The 21,457-nt window shown below is 36.4% G+C and overlaps 1 protein-coding gene across 2 annotated transcripts in view; it reads right to left on the reverse strand.

The window, feature by feature from the left end:
• The window catches only part of STAM2 (signal transducing adaptor molecule 2), a 45,974-nt gene that overhangs the window by 20,227 nt on the left and 4,290 nt on the right, over nt 1-21,457 (reverse strand). For both annotated transcript variants that reach the window (XM_036254493.1, XM_036254494.1), the window contains exons 2-7: nt 6,389-6,473; nt 5,392-5,467; nt 5,192-5,290; nt 3,630-3,776; nt 2,082-2,151; nt 1,341-1,527 (exon numbers count right to left, since the gene is read on the reverse strand). In XM_036254493.1, coding sequence (XP_036110386.1) covers nt 1,341-1,527; nt 2,082-2,151; nt 3,630-3,776; nt 5,192-5,290; nt 5,392-5,467; nt 6,389-6,473 — 664 coding nt within the window. The remainder of the gene's footprint in view (nt 1-1,340; nt 1,528-2,081; nt 2,152-3,629; nt 3,777-5,191; nt 5,291-5,391; nt 5,468-6,388; nt 6,474-21,457) is intronic.

The raw sequence follows: 21,457 nt of genomic DNA on the forward strand, positions 1-21,457 counted from the left end.
AACATTATCTTTTTTATGGCATTTACATTCTGCATTCCATACAAGTACCTGTATAGTACTTTTAACTCTCTTACTTTATTCTAGGTTTTAGAAGACAGACTGTGTCCTCATTTTTTTATTATAAACAGAGCCTATTAATAACAGTTTCTCAATATTTACTGCAGCATAGTAAAACCATTTTTTGTGTATTTATCCATTTAAAAATACACTAGACTAACATATCCTTAACTAGGCTATTTACTATAGACACCAAATTCATTTGCAATCTCTGTTCATAGCAACAAGCTGCTAGGTCTCGCTCTTGTTAAATCTCACTAACTACTTAGAATTAGGCCCAATATAGATAGATCTAGTTTTTATTACAACTTTAAATGATAGAGAAGGTGTGAGGGAGAAGTGAGTAACAAGAATTAGGGAGGGGCCCTGGTCGCTTTGGCTCAGCAGTTAGAGCGTCCACCTGCGGTCCAGAGAGACCCGGGTTCGGTTCCCGCTAAGGGCATGTACCTCGGTTGCAGTTTGTCCCCGGCCCTGGTCGGTCATGCGTGTGGCAGCCACTCGATGTGTCCCTTTCACATCGATGTTTCCCTCTCTCTCTCTTCCTCTCTCTCCCTCCCACTCTGTCTGTACAAAAAATCGAAAAATGTCCTCGGATGAGGATTAAAAAAAAAAAAAAAAAAAAAATTAGGGAGGAGCTGAGCATAGCTTTCAGGCTTTGACCAAAGGTGGCATGTCTTCCTAAAATTTATTTGCTAGTAATTTGGTATACAAAATTCCCAATGTAAATGTATTCAGATGAATGAATATTTATGTTTCCCAACAGTAACAATCAACAATATCATTTAATACACCTTTTATCCAAGATATAAAGTAAAACCAAATTTAACAAAACAACAAGAAAATTGTATTACCTAGTCTAATTTTTGTTAGTTTTACTTTAGGAAAAACAATTAAAATATGAACAGGTCCTATGATACACCAAAGTCAAAGGGGTGGGTATCCAGGTTCTCAAGTAAGGACATGATCCTTAACTTCAAAATATTCCAGAAATAGCCCTGGCCGGTTTGGCTCAGCGGTTAGAGCGTCGGCCTGCGGTCCTGAGAGACCCGGGTTCGGTTCCCGCTAAGGGCATGTACCTCGGTTGCAGTTTGTCCCCGGCCCTGGTTGGGTTGTGCGGGTGGCAGCCACTCGATGTGTTCCTTTCACGTCGATGTTTCTCTCTCTCTCTCTCTCTGTTCCTCTCCCTCCCTCCCACTCTACTTGAACAAAAAATGGAAAAATGTCCTCGGGTGAGGGTTAAAAAAAAAAAAAAAAAATTCCAGAAATAAAGACTTAAAACATACCTGTCATCCAAAACAATAAGAATTTCACCATGTTTAAAGGTGAGTTCATTGTCCTCAACGGCTTCAAAATCATATAAAGCTCTCACTTTCCTTGCAACTTTATTATTTAACTGAACTTCTGCAGATGGATATAAGGATTTTGTTTCTGTGTGCTGCTGCTTCTGTTCTTGCAACGACAATTCAATAGCTAGTTTGAAAATTAAAATACAAAAGAAAGATAGCCAGAATTAATTCTGATTTTTTAAGTTTAAAAAGAAATATTAGTTAATGTAGTATTTACTAATAAATCAAGTGAATATTTTATTTGTCCAATTGAACACTAAGCAGAGAGAATCATGACATTTAAAAAAATTAATTTTTCACTCATTCTTGATTATAACAGTTTGTAGTATACAGCAGCTATTATTTTTATAGCAAACAGATTGTGACATTATATAATGGGTAGCTTTCCATATAGGACAAACCATGAATATATATTTTTATGTTTGACTCATAACTTTAGCATTAAAGAAAAGGTGAAATGTAAGCTCTGCAAAGGTAGGACATTATATACATATTACTAACAAAGATAATGAATTAATCTTATGATCATGTCAATTGTTTTCCTTTTCAGACCCTATTAATGTTTAGATTTGAGGTAAAATACTAAAAGTATACCCAGTTTTATTATAATTTTTATTTAATAAGTTGTTCTGGATAGGATGTTTCCAGTAACACTAAATTACACATTTGATGGTTTACCTTTAGCTATGTCTTCTTCTTCTTTGTTTTTGTTTGATGATGTACCATTCTTGGCAGCAACTGAGACAGTCTGTAAATATACAAGTAAAATAAACACAACTACCCTTTCAAAGAAAACATAAGCTGTATAATTACTCACACATGCTAATTTAAAATAAAACTGATATTAACTAATGAGTTTCATTTAAAAGTGAAGTTCTTTATGATAATTTTAAGTAGTTGTTTTCAAATACTAAAATAAAACAGAATTTTCAAGAAAACATTATAAACTTGAAAAGGACATGAGCTGGCTTATATATTGCATAAATCTTATATCTGAAACAGAACTTGGCATATAGAAAGTACTTAAATAAGCATCTTTCCTGATTGCACTCCCTGATATAAACGGTTCAAGGTGTCTTAGAGAGATGTGCTATATCACCACGGGCATAGAGCTACTGGAGAAGTGGCAGCAAGAAGCCACGAAAACTACCGAGGAGGAGGGAGGACAAAGACAAGGGGTGCAGTTCTGGGAATGTATGTTAAGCCCTCTTTTACTACTCAGTGTGTCTGAAAGGTGCAGGCTCTTTGGGCGTAGTAGAGGGCTGAGGAAGGTCATGCTTAAATTTGAAAGACATGGAAGACAGAGATGTCCAGGAGTCTGAATTATCAACCAGTTCTTTAACACAGATTTTTGAGAATGACATGTAGAAAGGGGAGGGTAGGAAAATGCTTGCTTTTTGTCACTTATAAGACTTTTGTCCCAAAAATCTACCTTGAATCCTTAGGCCTGGTCAGCTATAAAGATTCTTTTTGTCTCTTCAGTCTAGTCTACAATAAAATAAATATATATACGTATATGTGTGTGTGTGTATATATATATATGGTCCTCTTCTTAGTCTCTTTCCTTAGCCCACATAACAATATTAATTGGTGGGCAAGAGGCGCTGAGGAAAAAACCCAAGATACAATGTTTCTCTCCCACAGACCCAAATAAACAGTCCACTCAATGACTCAGTATCCCTGCCTCCTCTCTTGTCCTACTAATGCAATCCCCTATCTCCCCAAATAAATTTCTAGTCATACAGCTCTACCCATCTTATATATAAAGTATTCCCTCCAGGCATATTCATTCTTCAACAAACAGGTCTTGAACTTTCTCTATATCTTGAATACATTACAGTAAAAAAATGCTACCTCTTCACCTTCACCAGCCTAGTCCGTAGTTACCCCTCTCTCCTGGCATATTGTCTTTGTACCCCTCATTAATATTTGCCACTTATAATTTAGTAATTTTTTACATGTATATAGCTACCCTTCTCTGTCATTCATCTGTACCTTTTACATGACTCCAGAGGAGCGTTAAACAGATTCTTTATGGCTGAGTCACTTCCCAAAGTTCTATATGTAGAAGAAATTCACTAAAATTAGAACACTTACTAATTATAAGGCACTATGCTAGAGGTACTTGGAGAGTGGAGGTGGGTGGAACTTGCCCAGATTTTACATAAGATCCATACCCTCAAAACAGTATAATAGGTCAACAATGGGTTTAAATGAATATCTTACTTGAGAACCTGCTGGAGGAAAAGTAATTCCTTCTTCTTTCATAGATTTAATAGTTGCAGATATTAGGCTAAACTGAGGATCCTTTTGAAATTCTTCTGACCACTCCACCATTAAAGATTTCAGTTTTTCACATACTTTAGGATGAGCCTTTTAAAGAAAAGGCAAAAAAGAAAACTGTGGTTAAAATTAGTACTTGAATTATTTAACAACATAGAGAATTAGCATCAACATTTTCTTCAATCATATGAACATCAACAAAAGTCCAGCAATCCCTAGCCTAGATGAGTATTTGATAAATGTCTATTTATATTTTAAGATATAGTTATTTCTTGCACAATTACCCTTTTTAAAACATCAATTTCTAAGTCTTACTGTAATGACAACAAGTCTTTTATATTCAGGGGGTATTTCTTCTATGTTTTCTTAAAATTAAGTTAAGCTTTTTATGTCAACTAAACTAAAATTCTGGGATTTCTGCCTCTAATAGCATAAGACTGGCGCTTCAGTTTCCATCTCAAAAAAATCAGTAACAACAACCCTACAGTGAAGACCCCTTCGTCCTGCTCTAAAATAAAGGCCTCCTTTTCTCTCCATCTCTATTGGGAATCAGTACAGAATGGTGGTTAGTTTGGACTCTGGAGCCACAGACACCTGCATTTGAATCTCAGCTATGCCACTTACTAGCTGGCATGACCTGGGACAAGTTACTTAACTTCTAAACTCACTTTCTGCATCTATAAAATAAGAATAACAAGAGAATTTCATTTCTAAGTGTTGTTAAGAGTACTGAACAAGAGAGTATATGTAAAATGCTTAAAGCAGTGACTAACTAATCATCAGTCAAGATTAGCTATTATGCCCTGGCCAGTTTGGCTCAGCGGTTAGAGTTTCAGCCTGTGGACCAGAGAGTCCCGGGTTCAGTTCCTGCTAAGGGCACATACCTCGGTTGTAGTTTGTCCCCTGCCCCAGTTGGGGTCATGTGGGTGGCAACCACTCAATGTGCCTCTTTCACATCGATGTTTCTCTCTCTCTCTTCCTCCTTCTCTCCCTTAAGAGCAAGCTATACAGTGTTAAAAGGTTTAACTATAAACAAGCATGAATGTACTTTGAAAAGCTGTAATGTTAAAATACTTTCTTCCGTCTTTTAAACTTCTAAAGTATAATCAGTTCAGCTTAATTGCTGCATCTTCTCCCAAAGTGCCCTTTTTTATATTTACTTTTTTCATATTATATTTATCTATTCATTACTGAAATACTTTTCAGCATAATTACCTATTACATTTCTCTATCTGAAGATACATGCAAAAAATGTCCTTGGGTGAGGATTAAAAAAAAAAAAAAAAATTAGCCATTATCACTAGCATATATGCTTTGGGGAGGAAAACAGTCTTTGGTGCTACAAATGAAAACACCAAATTTTAGAACAGGAAGTTTATTTCACTTCATATTTATCTAAAAAGAACTACATTTATAATACAACTTTATTAATGCTATATGTATATAATTAAAATATATAGAGTACAAATATTTTTTTTTAACTTAAATTTACTTTAAAAATTTACCTTATTTTTTATCACAGCACGTACTTCTGTTGCAAAATCACGGGAACATACTTCTAAATGAAATATCTTTCCACAGTTTGCCACACAAGCCCCAAGAAGCTATTAAAATAAAAATCAATATAAATATGTTGAGATATTAACTTACTAAAATAAATATACACTTAAAATTTTGATCAAATAACAACATGACTTTCACTTACAGTTAATGCCTGCAGAGCAACATGAGGGACCTTATGATTTACCCTTTTCATTATGGCTTTTAGGCAATCTCTTGCTCTAAGAAAAAAGTGAAGAAGGTTAAGTATTTATTCAGATTTCAAATCAAACATTAAAGACATGAGGTATACTACTACAAAATAACTTTAAACTTAAAAATAAAATCCTACAAACTTTATTTCATTACAGGAATAAATCTATAAAATGATTTTATATAGTCTTTTGTTCATAGACTTATAGAAGTTAAAAAACAAAAACAAAAAAGTTGTTAAAGGTTTCATATTCCAAAATCAAGAGCCAAATCACTTCAAAAAAGGTCAGTCAACACAAGATAACTGTATCATATTAAAAATATCTTTTCATTTGTTCAAGACAGACTTAGCTTTCATACAGCAAATTATGAAACATATTAAGAGCAAGCTATACAGTGTTAAAAGGTTTAAGTATAAACATGCATGAATGCACTTTGAAAAGCTGTAATGTTAAAACAAATGCTTTCTTCCGTCTTTTAAACTTCTAAAGTATAATCAGTTCAGCTTAATTGCTGCATCTTCTCCCAAAGTGCCCTTTTTTATATTCACTTTTTTCATGTTATTATATTTATCTATTCATTACTGAAATACTTTTCAGCATAATTACCTATTACATTTCTCTACTTCATTATTAAAAGGCTCCCCATACATGTCTAAGTTACAAGAGAATTTCCTAAACAACTGGTCTGTTCTTTGTTAATATGTATCTCTATATAGTGTCAACGTTTTATGTATTTTAATTTATCTCTGGTTTTCAGTTGAACTCTTTTCCATTTGTTGTTTCAGAATAAGGTTAATCCCATAAATCCTGCCAGTATGAGCTCTTTATTTTTAATCCCCCCAAAGTAAATACTGTAAAATCCCATTTCCTTTTCCATGTTACATCAAGACAAGAGACATAAGTTTATTGAGTCCTTAGTCATTTACTGAACATGACTGGGCATCTTACCCATTAGGAGTACTTCCAACTTTGTCACAAATGTCCATAATAAGACTCCAATCCTCTGTAGTGTTGTACTCATTTGTGGCTTTTTCTATAAGATATTAGCATACACAAAATATCAGGACATATCTTATGTAAACACAAAAATACCAAGAAAGGCACAGAAGCCCTATCTTTCCTTTTGCCAAATATAAAAGAACTACGAAAAACTTCATAAGATAGAGTACTTTTACTAATTTCAAATATGCCCTGCCAATGTGGCTCAGCAGTTAGAGCTTCCTGGGTTCAATTCCTGGTTAAGGGCACATACCTGGGCTGCAGGTTTGATCCCCAGCCCCAGTCAGGGTTGTACAGGAGGCAACCAAATGATGTGTCTCTTACAGCAATGTTTCCCTCTCTCTTTTTCACTCTCCCTCCCTCCGTCCCACTCTTTCTAAAAGTCAACACAAAAATATCTTTGGGTGAGTATTAACAACAAAAACAAAGTGAGTTAAATGTTCTATGGTACACCAATAAATGTCTTCTAAATATAGTTGATAAATAAATTACAAATTATCAAGAATCCTATCAAATTCTAATTTGAAAGAAAGCCTTAAAAAGGTGCCATCATACAAGGAAATAGGAATTAAACTATTCACTGAATCATTGCTTTTAAGAGCAAAAAGAAACATGGATTAATAAAATACAATAAATTCATACAATGAAATGTGAAAATGAGTTAGTTATACAGAACCAAATGTACAAAAATGTGTAAATCTCAAAATATAATAATTTGTTTAGGCTTATGCTGAGTTTAAAAAGCAAATAGGAGAATATATAACATTTACATAAACTTATTAAATAGCTTTATTGAAATATTCACATTCCAACAAAATTCACCCATTTGAAGTGTACAATTCAATGTTTTTAGTATAATTAGAAACTTATGCAACTATCACCACTAATTTTAGAACATTTTCATTACCCTAGAAAGAAATCCATTCCCAATGGCAGTCATAGTCCATTCTCCCCTCATCCTCTCCACCCTAGACAACCATTAATCTACTTTATGCCTCTATAGGTTCCCATTCTGGACTTTTCATATAAATAGAATCATGCAACATACAGTCGTGATTGGCTTCTTTTATTTAGTAAAATGTTTTCAAGGTTCACCCATGTTGAAGCATGTATCAGTACTTCATTTCTTTTTATTGCTGAATATTATTCCATTGCATAGATACAACTCATTTTATTTAGCCCCCAACTGATGAATATTTCAAGGTTTTTTGTTTACTTTTTGGTTAATATAAATAATGCAATGCTGGTATGAACACCGGTGTACAAATTTTTGTGTGAAAGTATGCTTTCATACCTCTTTGGAATATACCTAGGAGAATCGCTGAGTCTCACAGTAACTAATTTTTTTTAGGATCTGGCAGTTTTCCAAAGCATCTGTACCATTTTACATTCCCACCAGCAATGTGAGTGTTTCAAATAAAGTTTTAAAACACTCAAAAAATTCACTACATTGCCCTGGCTGGTGTGGCTCAGTTAGTTGGGTGTCACTGATCCCCCGCATTTTGCAGGAGGAATCAGATCAATGTATCTATCTCACATCAATGTTTCTCTCTCTCTTCCCCTCTCCCTTCCTCTAACAATCACTAAAACATCTTTTAAAAAAATACACTATATACATATTTTTTTATCCTCACGGGAGGACATTTTTTGGTACTTTGTTAAGATAGAGTGGGAGGGGGAGAGAGAGAGAAACATTGACGTGAAAGACAGAGTGGGGGCGAGGGGGGAGAGAGAGAGTGAAATATCGCCGTGAAAGGGACACATCGAGTGGCTGCCACCCACACGATCCAACCAGGGCTGGGGACAAACTGCAACCGAGGTACGTGCCCTTAGCGGGAACTGAACCCGGGTCTCTCTGGACCGCAGGCCAACACTCTAACCGCTGAGCCAAACCGGCCAGGGCAAAAAATACACTATATTTTGAGATGTAAGTACATCAATAGTAAAAATATTAACATATACATGAGAATGATAAACATCAAACTGGAGGTGAATGGAGGATCAAAATGGAGTAAATATAGACAACTATATTTCTAAAGTTTTGTATCTTAAGTTCTAAAGTAAGTATCCAGAAATTAATTTTATTCTATCTTTTTGTGGTCTGAAATAATTTATGCTCAAAATAAAAAGTTAAAGTAAATTTTTAAAGGGCTTGATCATAATATAACTGAATTATGTAGCATTTTTACTCTTACAAAATTTCAATATCGAGACAATTTTTTTTCTCTGCTAGGATAGGGAATGAGGATGTAAAAATTACCACTTTAGAAACTTTTTCTTTATGTCTTTTCTCCTTTATATCCTATCATTTCAAATATAGCTAAATCTGGGTATTATATACATATAAGCCTATCACAGTGAAAAGCAGGAAGAATGGTAGGAATCTAAAGTAGTTCCTTTTATTTAAAGGCAATGAACAATAAAAGAAACCAAAATATAAACAGGCTTAAACAAACAACTATACTTGGCAAACAGGAAAGAGAAACACAGAATCCAGTTAATCTCAGTTAAATGCTGGAACTCACTTTTAAAAGCCATGCAAATTGCCTAACACTAGGATAGAAAGCAATTATTTTGATATCCGTGACGAAATGACAACTAGAGGTTTTATTAGAAAAGCAATATATTTTTGCCTCACATAAGTTCTAGACTGAAGCACCAAGTATGTGAGTAGAAACATATTGGCTCAGGTCCAGCTTCTTCCCTTATACAAAGATGACTAATTCCTCTACCTATAAAGTCAGCCCAGAATGTATTTTTTCAGAGGTTATTTTTTAATAACATATCTAAGAAATTCAGTGAATTCAAAAGGACAAGAAAAAAGTCTTCTAATTCTACCAACTTCTGTGAAAATTATGACACACATCTTTCCAGACATGTATATTGAAAAATAATAAAAATATGAGTAAAACATGTATATTGAAAAATAATAAAAATATGAGTAAAACTAAATAAAATAGGATCATAGGTATGAGATGTTCAAAGACAGCACCCAAAAACTGATAACGCCTTCCCTTCCAAAGTTAAGAATAAGTTGAGAAACAAACAAAGAATAAAATATCTCTGTTACTACCAATAGAAGCTGTAGGTATGCTGGACAAATGGGCTTGCTCATAGTGAAGCCCTGAGGTGGGCATGCCTTAGCACTGCACAGGGGCAAGCAGACCTCATCCTGCAGAGGGGAGCCTCTGCACAACTTAGTCCATTGAGAAATTACTCAATGGCTGTGGAAAGCTAGCTCCTTCATGGACAAAGGGCATCAATAGGCCAGTTAACTGCAAATTGATCAATCTGAAACATCATTCCACTAGGAATGGAGTGAATAAAGGAACAGGGGAAGACTCAGGGTGACACCAATGGAACTCCCTCTTCAGGAAAAAAACCTCAGAGGTAGAGAAAAAGTATGTCCCACTAATACTGTGATCATATTAAATGTATCATTTCCTAACCTACATTTCTTTTTTTTTTTATCCTCACCTAGGGACAAACTGCAACTGCGGTACGTGCCCTTAGCGGGAACTGAACCTGGGTCTCTCTGGACCGCAGGCTGATGCTCTTTTTTTTTTTTTTTTTTTAATCCTCACCCGAGGACATTTTTTGTTCAGATAGAGCGGGAGGGAGAGAGAGGAAGAGAGAGAGAGAGAGAAACATCGACGTGAAGGGACACATCGAGTGGCCGCCACCCGCACGACCAACCAGGGCCGGGGACAAACTGCAACCGAGGCACGTGCCCTTAGCGGGAACCGAACCCGGGTCTCTCTGTACCACAGGCCGACGCTCCAACCGCTGAGCCAAACCGGCCAGGGCCACAGGCTGATGCTCTAACCGCTGAGCCAAACCAGCCATGGCTCCTAACCTGCATTTCTACTTATCATAAATGTCTCTGCATTTTCATAAATATATATATATATCTATACCAATATTTTTAATAGCTGCATGATGTACCATTATATACAGTGGTCACAGTGCTTATACAATCTAGTGAAGGTATCAGCAAACTGTGCTTTTAAATTCATCAAGTACTCAGACTCTCCTTTGTTACATTCACTAGTATCTTCGTATTGAAGCTCAACATAGAAAAAATACAAATTAAAAGATGTCAGGATTTCATGCATAGGTCTTTCTATAGATGTTTCATAGCATAAATACTTTATCTTGTCTATTGTCTATCTCTGCCACCACTTCTCTTCCTCCCCCCAACCCTCAGAATTAATGTAGGTTCCACTAAGGCAGGAATTTTTGTTTCGTTTTGTTTACTATTTTTATTTCAAGTGGATAGAACAGTATCTGGGCACAAAGTAGGTGCTCAGTATTTGTTCAATGAATGAATGAATGATGTTGGTTGCTCCTCTATATCCTATTACCCTGGCACAATGGTTGTAATGTAAGAAAACAATAACAAAGCTTCTGAGTATGTGAACTATTAAGAGCTTTTATGATGCCTAATGTGGTCCCCGTGAAGTCTGTGCAAAGTTCTGGACCAACAAGAGCTTCACCACTGAGTAGACAAACATCCAAGGTGCTGCACAGGATCAAGCTGCAGTAGCAATACCATGTGACATCAAAAGGCAACAGCACTAGCAGGCTTAGGAGGTTCCAGTTCTCTTCCTGTTTACTAAAGTGGAATGACAATACCTTTGGGAGTCTCAAGAGGGAGAGAGAGTAAATGGGGAAGGAAATGCCTCAGAAAGCAAAGCAGGCAAAGCAAGACATGGAAACAACCCAAGTGTCCTTTGATGGATGATTGGAAAAAGATGTGGTGTATACAGTGAAATACTACTTAGCCAAGAATGAAATATTGCCATTTGTAATAACATGGGTGGATCTTGAGTATTATGCTAAGTGAAATAAGCCAGATGGAAAAGAACAAGAACTGTATGCTTTCACCCATATATGGGATATAAAACAAAAAGCAACAGAAAAAATAAACAAAAAAAACAAAGAGGGTAAAGGGGTCAAATACAAGGTGACAGGAGACCAGACTTTGGGTGGTGAGCACACAACAGAGCAGTAATTTTCAACCTTTTTCATCTCATGGCACACATAATTACTAAAATTCTGCAGCACACCAAAAAATATAATTTTTGCCAATCTGACAAAAAAAAATAGGTATAATTTTGATTCATTCATACCAGACAGCTATTGTTGTGTTGGCTGCTGTCATTTTTTTATTTGACAGTCTAAGGGAAAAAGAGGTCAGTGCCCCTGACTAAATAGTCAGGTACTGCATGTTTTAAAAATTCTTGAGGCACACCAGTTGAAAATTTGCTGCAAGAGAGTATACAAATGTTGTATTACAAAGCTGTGCACCTGAAATTGATATAATGTTTTTAACCAATATTACCCCAATATATTTAATTTAAAAAATAAGTCCTGGCCGGTTTGGCTCAGCAATTAGGGTATCAGCGCACAGACCAGAGAGTCCCAGGTTCGGTTCCCACTAAGGGCATGTACCTCGCTCGGTTGGGGTCGTGTGGGTGGCAACCACTTAACGTGTCTCTCTCTCTCACATCAATGTTTCTCTCTCTCTCTCTCTCCCCCCCCCCTCCCTCCCTCCCTCCCTCCCTCCTACTCTATCTGAGGATGAATGCAAAAATGTCCTGGGGTGAGGATAAAAAAAAAAAGTAAAAATTAAAAAATTAAAAAGAGATGCCCTGGCCAGCATGGTTCAGTGGTTAGAGCATCGGCCTGCTCACCAAATGGTCCTGCTCACCAAATGGTCGAAGGTTTGATTCCCGGTCAAGGGCACACACCTGGGCTGCAGGTTTGATCTCTGGCCCTGGTCCGGGCACATATGGGAAACAACCAATCAATGTCTCTCTCTCTCACGTGTGTGTGTGTCTCTCCCCCCCCCACCCTTTCTCCATCCCTTCCACTCTCTCCAAAAATCAATGGGAAAAAAATACCCTTGGGTAAGGATAAAGAAAAATAAAATAAAAATAAAAACCAAAACAGAAAGAACCCACAGCACTAACTCAGAGCCACTTTGGCCATGTGAGGACAGCAAGAAGGCGACCATCTATGAATCAGAAAGTTGGCTCTCACCAGACATGAAATCTGCCAGCACCTTGATCTTGGACTTCCCAGCCTCCAGAGTGAGAAATAAATTTCTGTTGTTTATTTTACAAAAAAAAAAGAGAGAAAGGCAAAGGACTTCTTATGCAGTGATACATAGGTGGCTAACCTTATATCTTGAATCAGTAGAGCACATGGCAAATACTACATATGACTTGCCAACTTCATGCTCACCTTTTCTCTTTGCTTATGAGTTTTGTTTTTGCTGTACAGATCTATCCCTCTTCTTTTTTTTTTTTTTTATTATTTTTTATCCTCACCCGAGGATATTTTTCCATTTTTTTGTACAGATAGAGTGGGAGGGAGGGAGAGGGGGAGAGAGTGAGAAACATCGACGTGAAGGGACACATCGAGTGGCTGCCACCCGCATGACCAACCAGGGCCGGGGAAAAACTGCAACCGAAGTACGTGCCCTTAGCGGGAACCGAACCCGGGTCTCTCTGTACCGCAGGCCGATGCTCTAACCACTGAGCCAAACTGGCCAGGGCTATCCCTCTTCTTTATAGTATCTTTCAGCAGAGTGTTTAGAACTACCTGAAGATTACATATTCACCCATATTCTCTTTTGTGTAGATATTGTTTCTCTTTTATGCATAAATCTTTAGTCTACTCTGGAATTTCATTTAGAACATGGTGTGAGGCAGAGATAGAAAAAAAATTTTTTTATACAATATTTGTAGTAGTTCCAACATCTAAAAATTTATCTTTTCCTCTTTGATCTGAGAAACCAGAATCATTAATTACCAAATTCTGACACACAATTTTGGTCAGGTAATACACAATTAAATGTGAAGCCTATGCAATACCCTCCAAAACCTTTCCAATAATTTCAAAAATATCTAAACAGAATATTTCTACTTGATTAAATTTTATAGAAAATTAAAAGTCCTGATTTGAATACTCTATCCAGCAGAGTATTACTCTCTACAAATATAGGGCTCATGATTACTCTTTATAAAAAGTATAATACCAAAGACTTTATAATAGCCTGCCAAAAAGAACTTCATTTTTCTAGTGAACAAAATAACTGTTATGTACTTAGGAGTATTTTAAACTCCTGAAAAAACTTTAAATATTATAATTAAGAAACCATTCTTTTATAGCATATCACTTTGCCCAGTGTTGGAGCCATATCTCATATTATCCTATGTCAAATGCATACAAAGTAAGAGAGTTTAACGAGCTCTCCTGGGGCATACGTGCTAAACTTCCAGGATTTAGTGGGTGTAAGTCAACATTTCATCACCAGGTTTTTTGTGTGTTTTTTTGGTATGTGCCCCTAGCGGGAACTGAACCCAGGACTCTCTGGTCCGCAGGCTGATGCTCCAACTGCTGAGCTAAACTGGCCAGGGCTTATTACCAGGTTTTGATTACTGCATATAAAGAGCCTCATATACCCAGTGAAACACTTCAGAAAGATTCTGACAATATATCATAAAGAAGCAGTCCATCAATAAAGCTCCCCTTCCACTTCAGATGCCATTATATTCAACATACAGCTTTAAAAAGAATTCAAGTCTACTCATAAAACTTTTAATAAAATAGGCTCTATCAGTAATAAAAAAAATTAACTATATAAAACAAGAATGCCCACAAGAGATCTTTAAAACTCCTCCAACTATGTTTGGAAATAAAAACTCATGACTGATCTGCTTCCAACCATGACAGACTATCTGGTATAAGATTTGCTATTCTAACAAAAACAAGAATAAAACAGTCCAAAATATCTGAGGCAACAGTGTTCAGAAAATGAATACCAGTCAGTGCAGGTCTGAGATCCTTAAAGGAAAGGAAATATGAAGTGAATCTCATGATGGCCCCAGCTTTCTGCCTTGGAACACTTTCCTGGCCCAACATAAGGAAAACCAGCCTAGTAGAGCACCTCAGAGACAGAGACCAGATTTCTGAGCACATGTTCCTTGTTGATCAAGGGCTCCTCCCCTCTCATCCCTCAACCACCCAGGGGGAGGGCTCTATGAGGTCTAGAAAATCACCTACTATGAGGCTGAAAGATAGTGCAGTGCTGGGAGTCTTTGGAATTCCTGCTTGTTATGAACTGAATGTCTGTGTCCCCACAGAATTCACCTGTAGCTGTCAGTGTAGCTGTATTTGGAGACTGGGCCTCTAGCAAAGTAAGGTAAAATGAGATCATAAGAATAGGGCCCTAATCCAGCAAGATTAAGTGTCCTTAGTTAGAAGAGACAACAGAAAGCGCGCTCTCTCTCCTCACACACACCGAGGTCATATGAGCACAGAGTGAGAAGGCAGCCATCTGCAACCCAAGGGAAGAGTCCTCACCAGACACCAACCCTACTAGGACCTTGATCTTGGACTTCCAATCTTCACAACTGTGAGAAAATAAATTTAGTTATGGCAGGCCAAGCAAACTAACACTCCACCCAACTAGAGCAGAGAACATTTCAGGCATTCAGCTGATACCCCCAAAGGCCACACCTTAGAAGTAAAGGCCCCTAGAATTTAGTTCAATATCAAAATAGGCCTGCCTCACAAAGAAAATCAAGCCTGACAAAAACCTAAAAGACCCTCCAATAAGATAACTACCTGACAGAATAAAACTCAACACTTTTTAAAAGAAGATGACAACATAATCCAGCCAATTCCTTACAAAGAATAGCTACAGTGACCAGTATAATATAAAAAATTACTAGATATTCAAAAAAGTGTCCCACAGTCAAGATAAAAATCAACACAAACAGGTAACTGCACAACCCACATATTAGCAAAAAAAAAGTTTGTTAAAGAGGTATTATATATTTTTTCAAGAACTTAAGGCAAAAGATGGTCATAATAAATGAGTAGATGGTGAGTGAGTGCTCAGAAGATAAGTGGAATTTATAGAACTCAAAGGATAGCATCTCAACTGAAAATATTCACCAGATGAGCTTAAAAGCAGATTGAACACTACAGAAACAGTGAACATGAAGAAAAGTCAATTAAAGTAATGACATTTGAAAAACAGAGAGAAAAAATATTAAAAAACTGAACAAATTCCTGTCTATTAGTTTTTTTAAACTTGCTCTGTAACAAATTAGTGGATATTAAGTGGTTTAAAACACCACCTGTTATTAGTTCATAGTTCTGTAGTTCAAAAATCTAAGCAGGCTTGCCTGGGTTCTATGCTCAAGGTATTACAACGCTTGTTAGGTTGGGGGATTGATGTTATTTAACTAAAACACGGTAACTAAATTCATACATAATGGAATTATGTAAAGTGAAGACTTCCTGTACATTAAAGCAGAGTTTAAATTCTTTCTTCAAATATTCATGGAACTAGCAAAAACAAGAAACAATTCAGAACAATATACACAGTGTATTTTCTGAATAGAATATATTTTTACCAGACCAAATGTAAAACCCAATCACATGGAAATTAACAATCAGGACACAGATAACTAAGACTATAAAAGGGAGGCTGGGTGAAAAAAGGTGAAGGGAATAAGGAAAAAAAAAGGGGGGGGGGGCAGACTATAATAGAAGGCAACATAAAAATGTATTATAATTAGGATAGTACATATTAATATCTTGGAATATGACTAAAGCAACGCTTGGATCTTAAAGAAAAAATTAATTTTTATATATTAATTTAAAAATTTTTTATACCTTAAAATTATAGAATAGGGAAACTGGCAAAAAAAATATTTTAGAGCAGAAATAAAGTAAACAGAGAAAGTAAATGAGTAGAATTCATTTTGGTATTTAATAGGAAACCACAGCTGACAGCTTTTACTAAAGATATAAAAATGTTCTTTCTTTGGACATATTCATTATAAACTAAAAAATAATTTGAAAATGTAGGAGAGCCTATTTTTTCTAGTTTATAAATAATTCATACATTTACATGAAAATAATGACATACACTTGTTATGAAATTTCTACATCATACAACTCTTGTGTAAATTTAAATTAAAATGCTTAAATGCCCAGTACCTCAACCTGACAGATCATCATATTTTTCACCTGTTTCTGTGACTCCAGTGACAACCATACATAGTATTCTTTTTCTTTTTTTTTTTTAATGTTTTTATGATTTTTTTAAGAGAGAGAGGAAGGGAGAGAGAAAGAAACATCAATGTGAAAAACGCCCCCTACTGGGGATCCAGTCTGCAACCTGGGCATGTGCCCTGACCAGGAATCGAACCCAGGACCTCTCAGTCTGCAGGACCACGCTCAATCCACTGAGCCACACCAGCCAGGCATACTTAGTATTCTTGAGTACCTGGGTTTAGCAAACATTTTCTCTTTAACTCTCCTCCCCATTTAATGTTTTGATCTGTTTGGGTACATTTTTATTGATGCAAATCTTCAGTTTACTCTGGAAAAAGCTGTAACATAAATTATACTTTAAAATACACTGTTCTTTATCTACTAAAATGAAAACCTACTTACAGCTCTGAATACTGACTTATAGGTAACAATTTAATTTAAAACAACAACAACTAATAGCTTCAAAGCATCTTACATTTGCTAAATCACTTACACTTCAATCCAGTGAAGTAAGAATTCCTCATTTTATAGATCAGGAAACTGAGACACAGAAAGTAACTAGCACAAGGTCATACGGCTAAATTAAGCAGTGAACCAGGGATTTTAGTCTAGGCAGTCTGCCTCCGTGTATATTCTCTAAGTTTAAATACTATCTCAAATTGCCTATTGAGTGCAAATTTTGTTCAAAACTGCTAAATTAAACCCTTCCTAACAAGTTATACTGAATAGGACAAATGCAAGTTCAATTCTTGTTAATAAGGAAAGGATCACCCAGAATGCCATGATTAACTCCATTTATTACATCATCTAAAAATACATATATTTAAGAGCCTCTTGCTCTGGTTGAATACAGAAGAATAACTTTAGCTCTTTTTTCATTTCACATGTCACCACCAACATTTTGGGGTTGGGGGACAACTGGAAGATTTGGGAGAGTTGGACGCATGGGCAAATAGGAAGGAGAAGGAGGATAAAAAACAAACATCAAAACTACCTTTTACTGCCCTTTAATATTGTAAACCATCTATTAAAAAGGCAAAGGTCTAGGGCTAGCCTTATATTCCTGCAAGTTCACTTTCTTCTTGGCTAATACTTCCAGGTTGCCCACTAGAGTCCTGTTAAGTGAGAGCCATGCCCCACTCCCAACTCCAAAAAATGGGATGCTCATTTCCATAGCATCCTTACATTAGGAAACAAGGCAGAAGCATAAATGTAGTAAGTATAATTTTTACTGAAATAAACTTATCAGGAAGCTTCATGTACAAGACACTTACTGATAGCTGGGAAAAATGAGTTTCCAAAATAGCCACCACCATGCCAAAATGTCACAGATGGAAAATCAAAAGCTTAGTTAGGCTGATTTTGGGTCGTGAACACACAATATAATATACAGATGATTTTCTGTAGAATTGTACAATGAAAACCTATATAATTTTATTACCCAGTGACACCCCAATAAACTCAATAATAAAAAAAGGGGGGAAAGCTGTTAGGATGGGCAGGTGATCACACAACCTCTGTAGACTTGAGGAAATCATTATGCACACTCTGTATGCACATGTAGAATACACACATCACCCATTAAAAAGTGAAGACCTGGTTTCTTTACACCAGCTCTGAAATGTACTTACTAGCTTAAGGTCTATAGGTAATTCACCTCAATTCTGAGTCAAATCTGAATGTATGTTCTCATTTGTAAAACGGAGATAAAAATGGCTGCCATGCTTAAAAGGGGAGTTGTGCAAATTAAGTGGGGGAAAAATGAAAGACTAAACAGATACTTCAAAAAAGAGGACATTCATTTGGTGAATACATATATTTAACGGTGGTGCCCAACATCAATTGTAATCAGATAAATACATATTAAAACCACAATGACATACCACTAAAATGGCTAAAATTCTTAAAACTATACAACCATGTACTGACAAATTTCTGAAATAAAACTGAAATAGTACAAGCTAAAAATAAGTTCAGAATGTCAATAATTTTCAGGAGGTAATGTCTGATATCTGCTACACTGACCTTCTTAGGTTCAATTCCTACACTAAATACAAACATCTATTCACTATCAAATGTGAAAATTAATCAATGAAACCTCAACTAAAACTGGAGTTGGGAAGGCCTGTAGAGAGAGCTCTCACACCCTGTGACTCATGGCAATTACCCCAAACAGGAAGAGACATACCTTCAATCTCCAACAGGAAGGTGTCTCTACTCTCCTGGAAGGAGGAAGATTTTATTCGAGCCCAACAACAAGCCCAGCCAATGGAAAACACCATGGTTCAGCCAATGAGAAACCATCATCGCCCTGAACTCCTATTTTCCACCAATGAACTTTCATTTTTCTTTTGCTAATAACTTCCTTGCCCCATCCTCCTTCTTATAAAAGCCTTCCCTTTTGTATAACTCCTCTGAGTGCCTCTTTGATTGCTAGATGAGATGCTGCCTGACTGATGAAATGTTTAATAAAGACAATTAGATGTTCAAATTTACTCAGATGAATTTGTTATTTTAAACACAGGTAAAGTAACAGAGCCTAATAAGGCAATAATATTTTTTTAAAATAAAAAAAGTTCTTCTCCTTCAATCTTCAACCCTCTACCTCAAGGGCTTGGTACTACTAGGAAACTCAAAACACAGAGTGTGCTAGATCTCTCAATTTAAGGAGAGCTTTTAGAAGAGAAAGGTAATTCTCAAATGAACTAAAACTGAGTCACTACATGTCTCATGTTGTAAATGAAAACTAATAAACAATGCTTCATAAGAGAGTATTTACTAAGAAAATAGTTTGCAAGTTGTCAGTTACAAAAAAATATTTAGTAATGAACAATTTTTTATCCTTATCTGCTATCATTTAAAAATTATACCAAATATGCCCTGGTCGGTCTGACTCGGCCCGCAGACCGGAGAGTCCTGGGTTTGGTTCCGCTAAGGGCATGTACCTCAGCTGCAGTTTGTCCCTGGCCCCGTTTGGAGTCGTGTGGGTGGCAGCCAGTTGATGTCTCTCTCTTACATCGATGTTTCTCTCTCTTCCTCCCTCTCTCCCTCCTGCTCTGTCTGAAGATAAATGCAAAAATGTCCTCGGGTGAGGATTAAAAAATAAAAATTATACCAAATAATAGGGATATTTTACATACCAAATGTTTTAAATCCTGCATTATTTCCCTTCATGCTTTTATAAGAGACCTACTAAATATAACTGCTGAGGTTCATTAAAAGTCAGTCAGAACTGTAACTACTTCCCAAGATATTCAATTTTTGACATTCCTTAACTAGAGGAACTAAAGAAAGTCCTCTCTGAATGGAACAGTGATAGCTGTAACTAACAGGTCTCAATAGTAAAAAATGTGAAGTGTTCCACAGGTGTCATAGGAACAGACAGGCGCTTGTCTTAAGCATAGGCAGTTATAAGGGTAGTCTACAAGATGGGAGCAATATTTATTACTCCAAAAGAAGGCATGAAGATGCCAAGAAGCCAATGTGTAGCTCAATCCTAAAAAGGAAAGGATAGGGGAAAAGAATGGACAATACCAAAATGTCTCAGGTTTCTAGAAACAATATTCTCACCAATGTTGCTGACTGGCTATTTGAAATAGAAAAGAGACTGTAAGCAAATACACTTTTAAAAATTATGTAAAAAATAAAAAATAAAAAAACCAAGGTGGGGAGAGAGAAGGTTAGATTTGAGCACATAACAACCAAGAAGAGGAAAAAAATAATAGGAGATAAAGAAATGATTTATTTTGTTTTGATATCTGAGTGATAGATGGTTAGAATGATCAGCTGTCACAAATGACCAGTGTTTGATATTCTACACAGCATATTTATAAACAAGATACACTCTTTCAACACTAAGAACAACTCTGAGGTCCTTTCATTTAAACAAACAAAAAAGCAGCATAGACACACATCCACCTACATACACTGCTGTAGTATTATTATATTGTATATTCGCTTGTAGAAAAACCATTCTCTAGCCTTCTTGCCTTACTGTCAAACTGTAATCTAGTAAGCTTAGAATTATCGAGGAAAAAAATGTGTATTTTAAATATCAACATTATCCATTCATATGAAACAAAAGTATAAATTACAATGTCTTGCCTAAATCTTAAAGCCTAAAAGAAACTCCCTTTTATGATTTGACCAAATGATCAAAAACCCATATGAAAGAACAAAGGCCAAAACAGGTAAGACTATGCAAGTGAAGAAAAACAAGACGAGGGACTTGCCCACCACCTATAAAGGTCACTGAGACTAGAATGTGGTATTGGTGCACAATAACTAGAGAACAGTACAGAAGAACAGAAAGCACAGACACAAGCCTCATAAAAGGAGATGTAGTGTATGAGGGAGAGAGTTCTCCAAAATAGTGGGGAAAGGATAAACAATTCAGTAAATAGCGATGAGACAAACTGATTATTGTCTACCCAAGCAAATCCTTCCTTGGACCTTACATAAAGACTGAGTCCAGGTGAATTAAAGACCTAACTGTGAAAATCAAAACTTCAGTAAAACTTTCAGAAGAAAATATGACAAAAATCCGTATAAATTCAGGGTAGAGAAAGCTTTCTTAAACAAGAAATATAAAAAGCAAGGGAGAAACCCTGGCCAGGTGGCTCAGCTGGTTAGAGCGTCATCCTGATACGCCAAGGTTGTGGGTGTGATCCCTGATTAGGGCACATATAAGAATCAACCAATGGCCCTGGCCGGTTTGGCTCAGCGGTTAGAGCGTCGGCCTGCGGTCCAGAGAGAGCCAGGTTCGGTTCCCGCTAAGGGCACGTACCTCAGTTGCAGTTTGTCCCTGGCCCTGGTCGGTCGTGCGGGTGGCAGCCACTCGATGTGTTCCTTTCACGTCGATGTTTCTCTCTCTCTCTCTCTGTTCCTCTCTCTCCCTCCCACTCTACCTGAACAAAAAATGGAAAAATGTCCTCAGGT

The sequence above is a fragment of the Molossus molossus genome, unplaced genomic scaffold (assembly GCF_014108415.1).
Source record: "Molossus molossus isolate mMolMol1 unplaced genomic scaffold, mMolMol1.p scaffold_m16_p_11, whole genome shotgun sequence".
Taxonomy (NCBI): domain Eukaryota; kingdom Metazoa; phylum Chordata; class Mammalia; order Chiroptera; family Molossidae; genus Molossus; species Molossus molossus.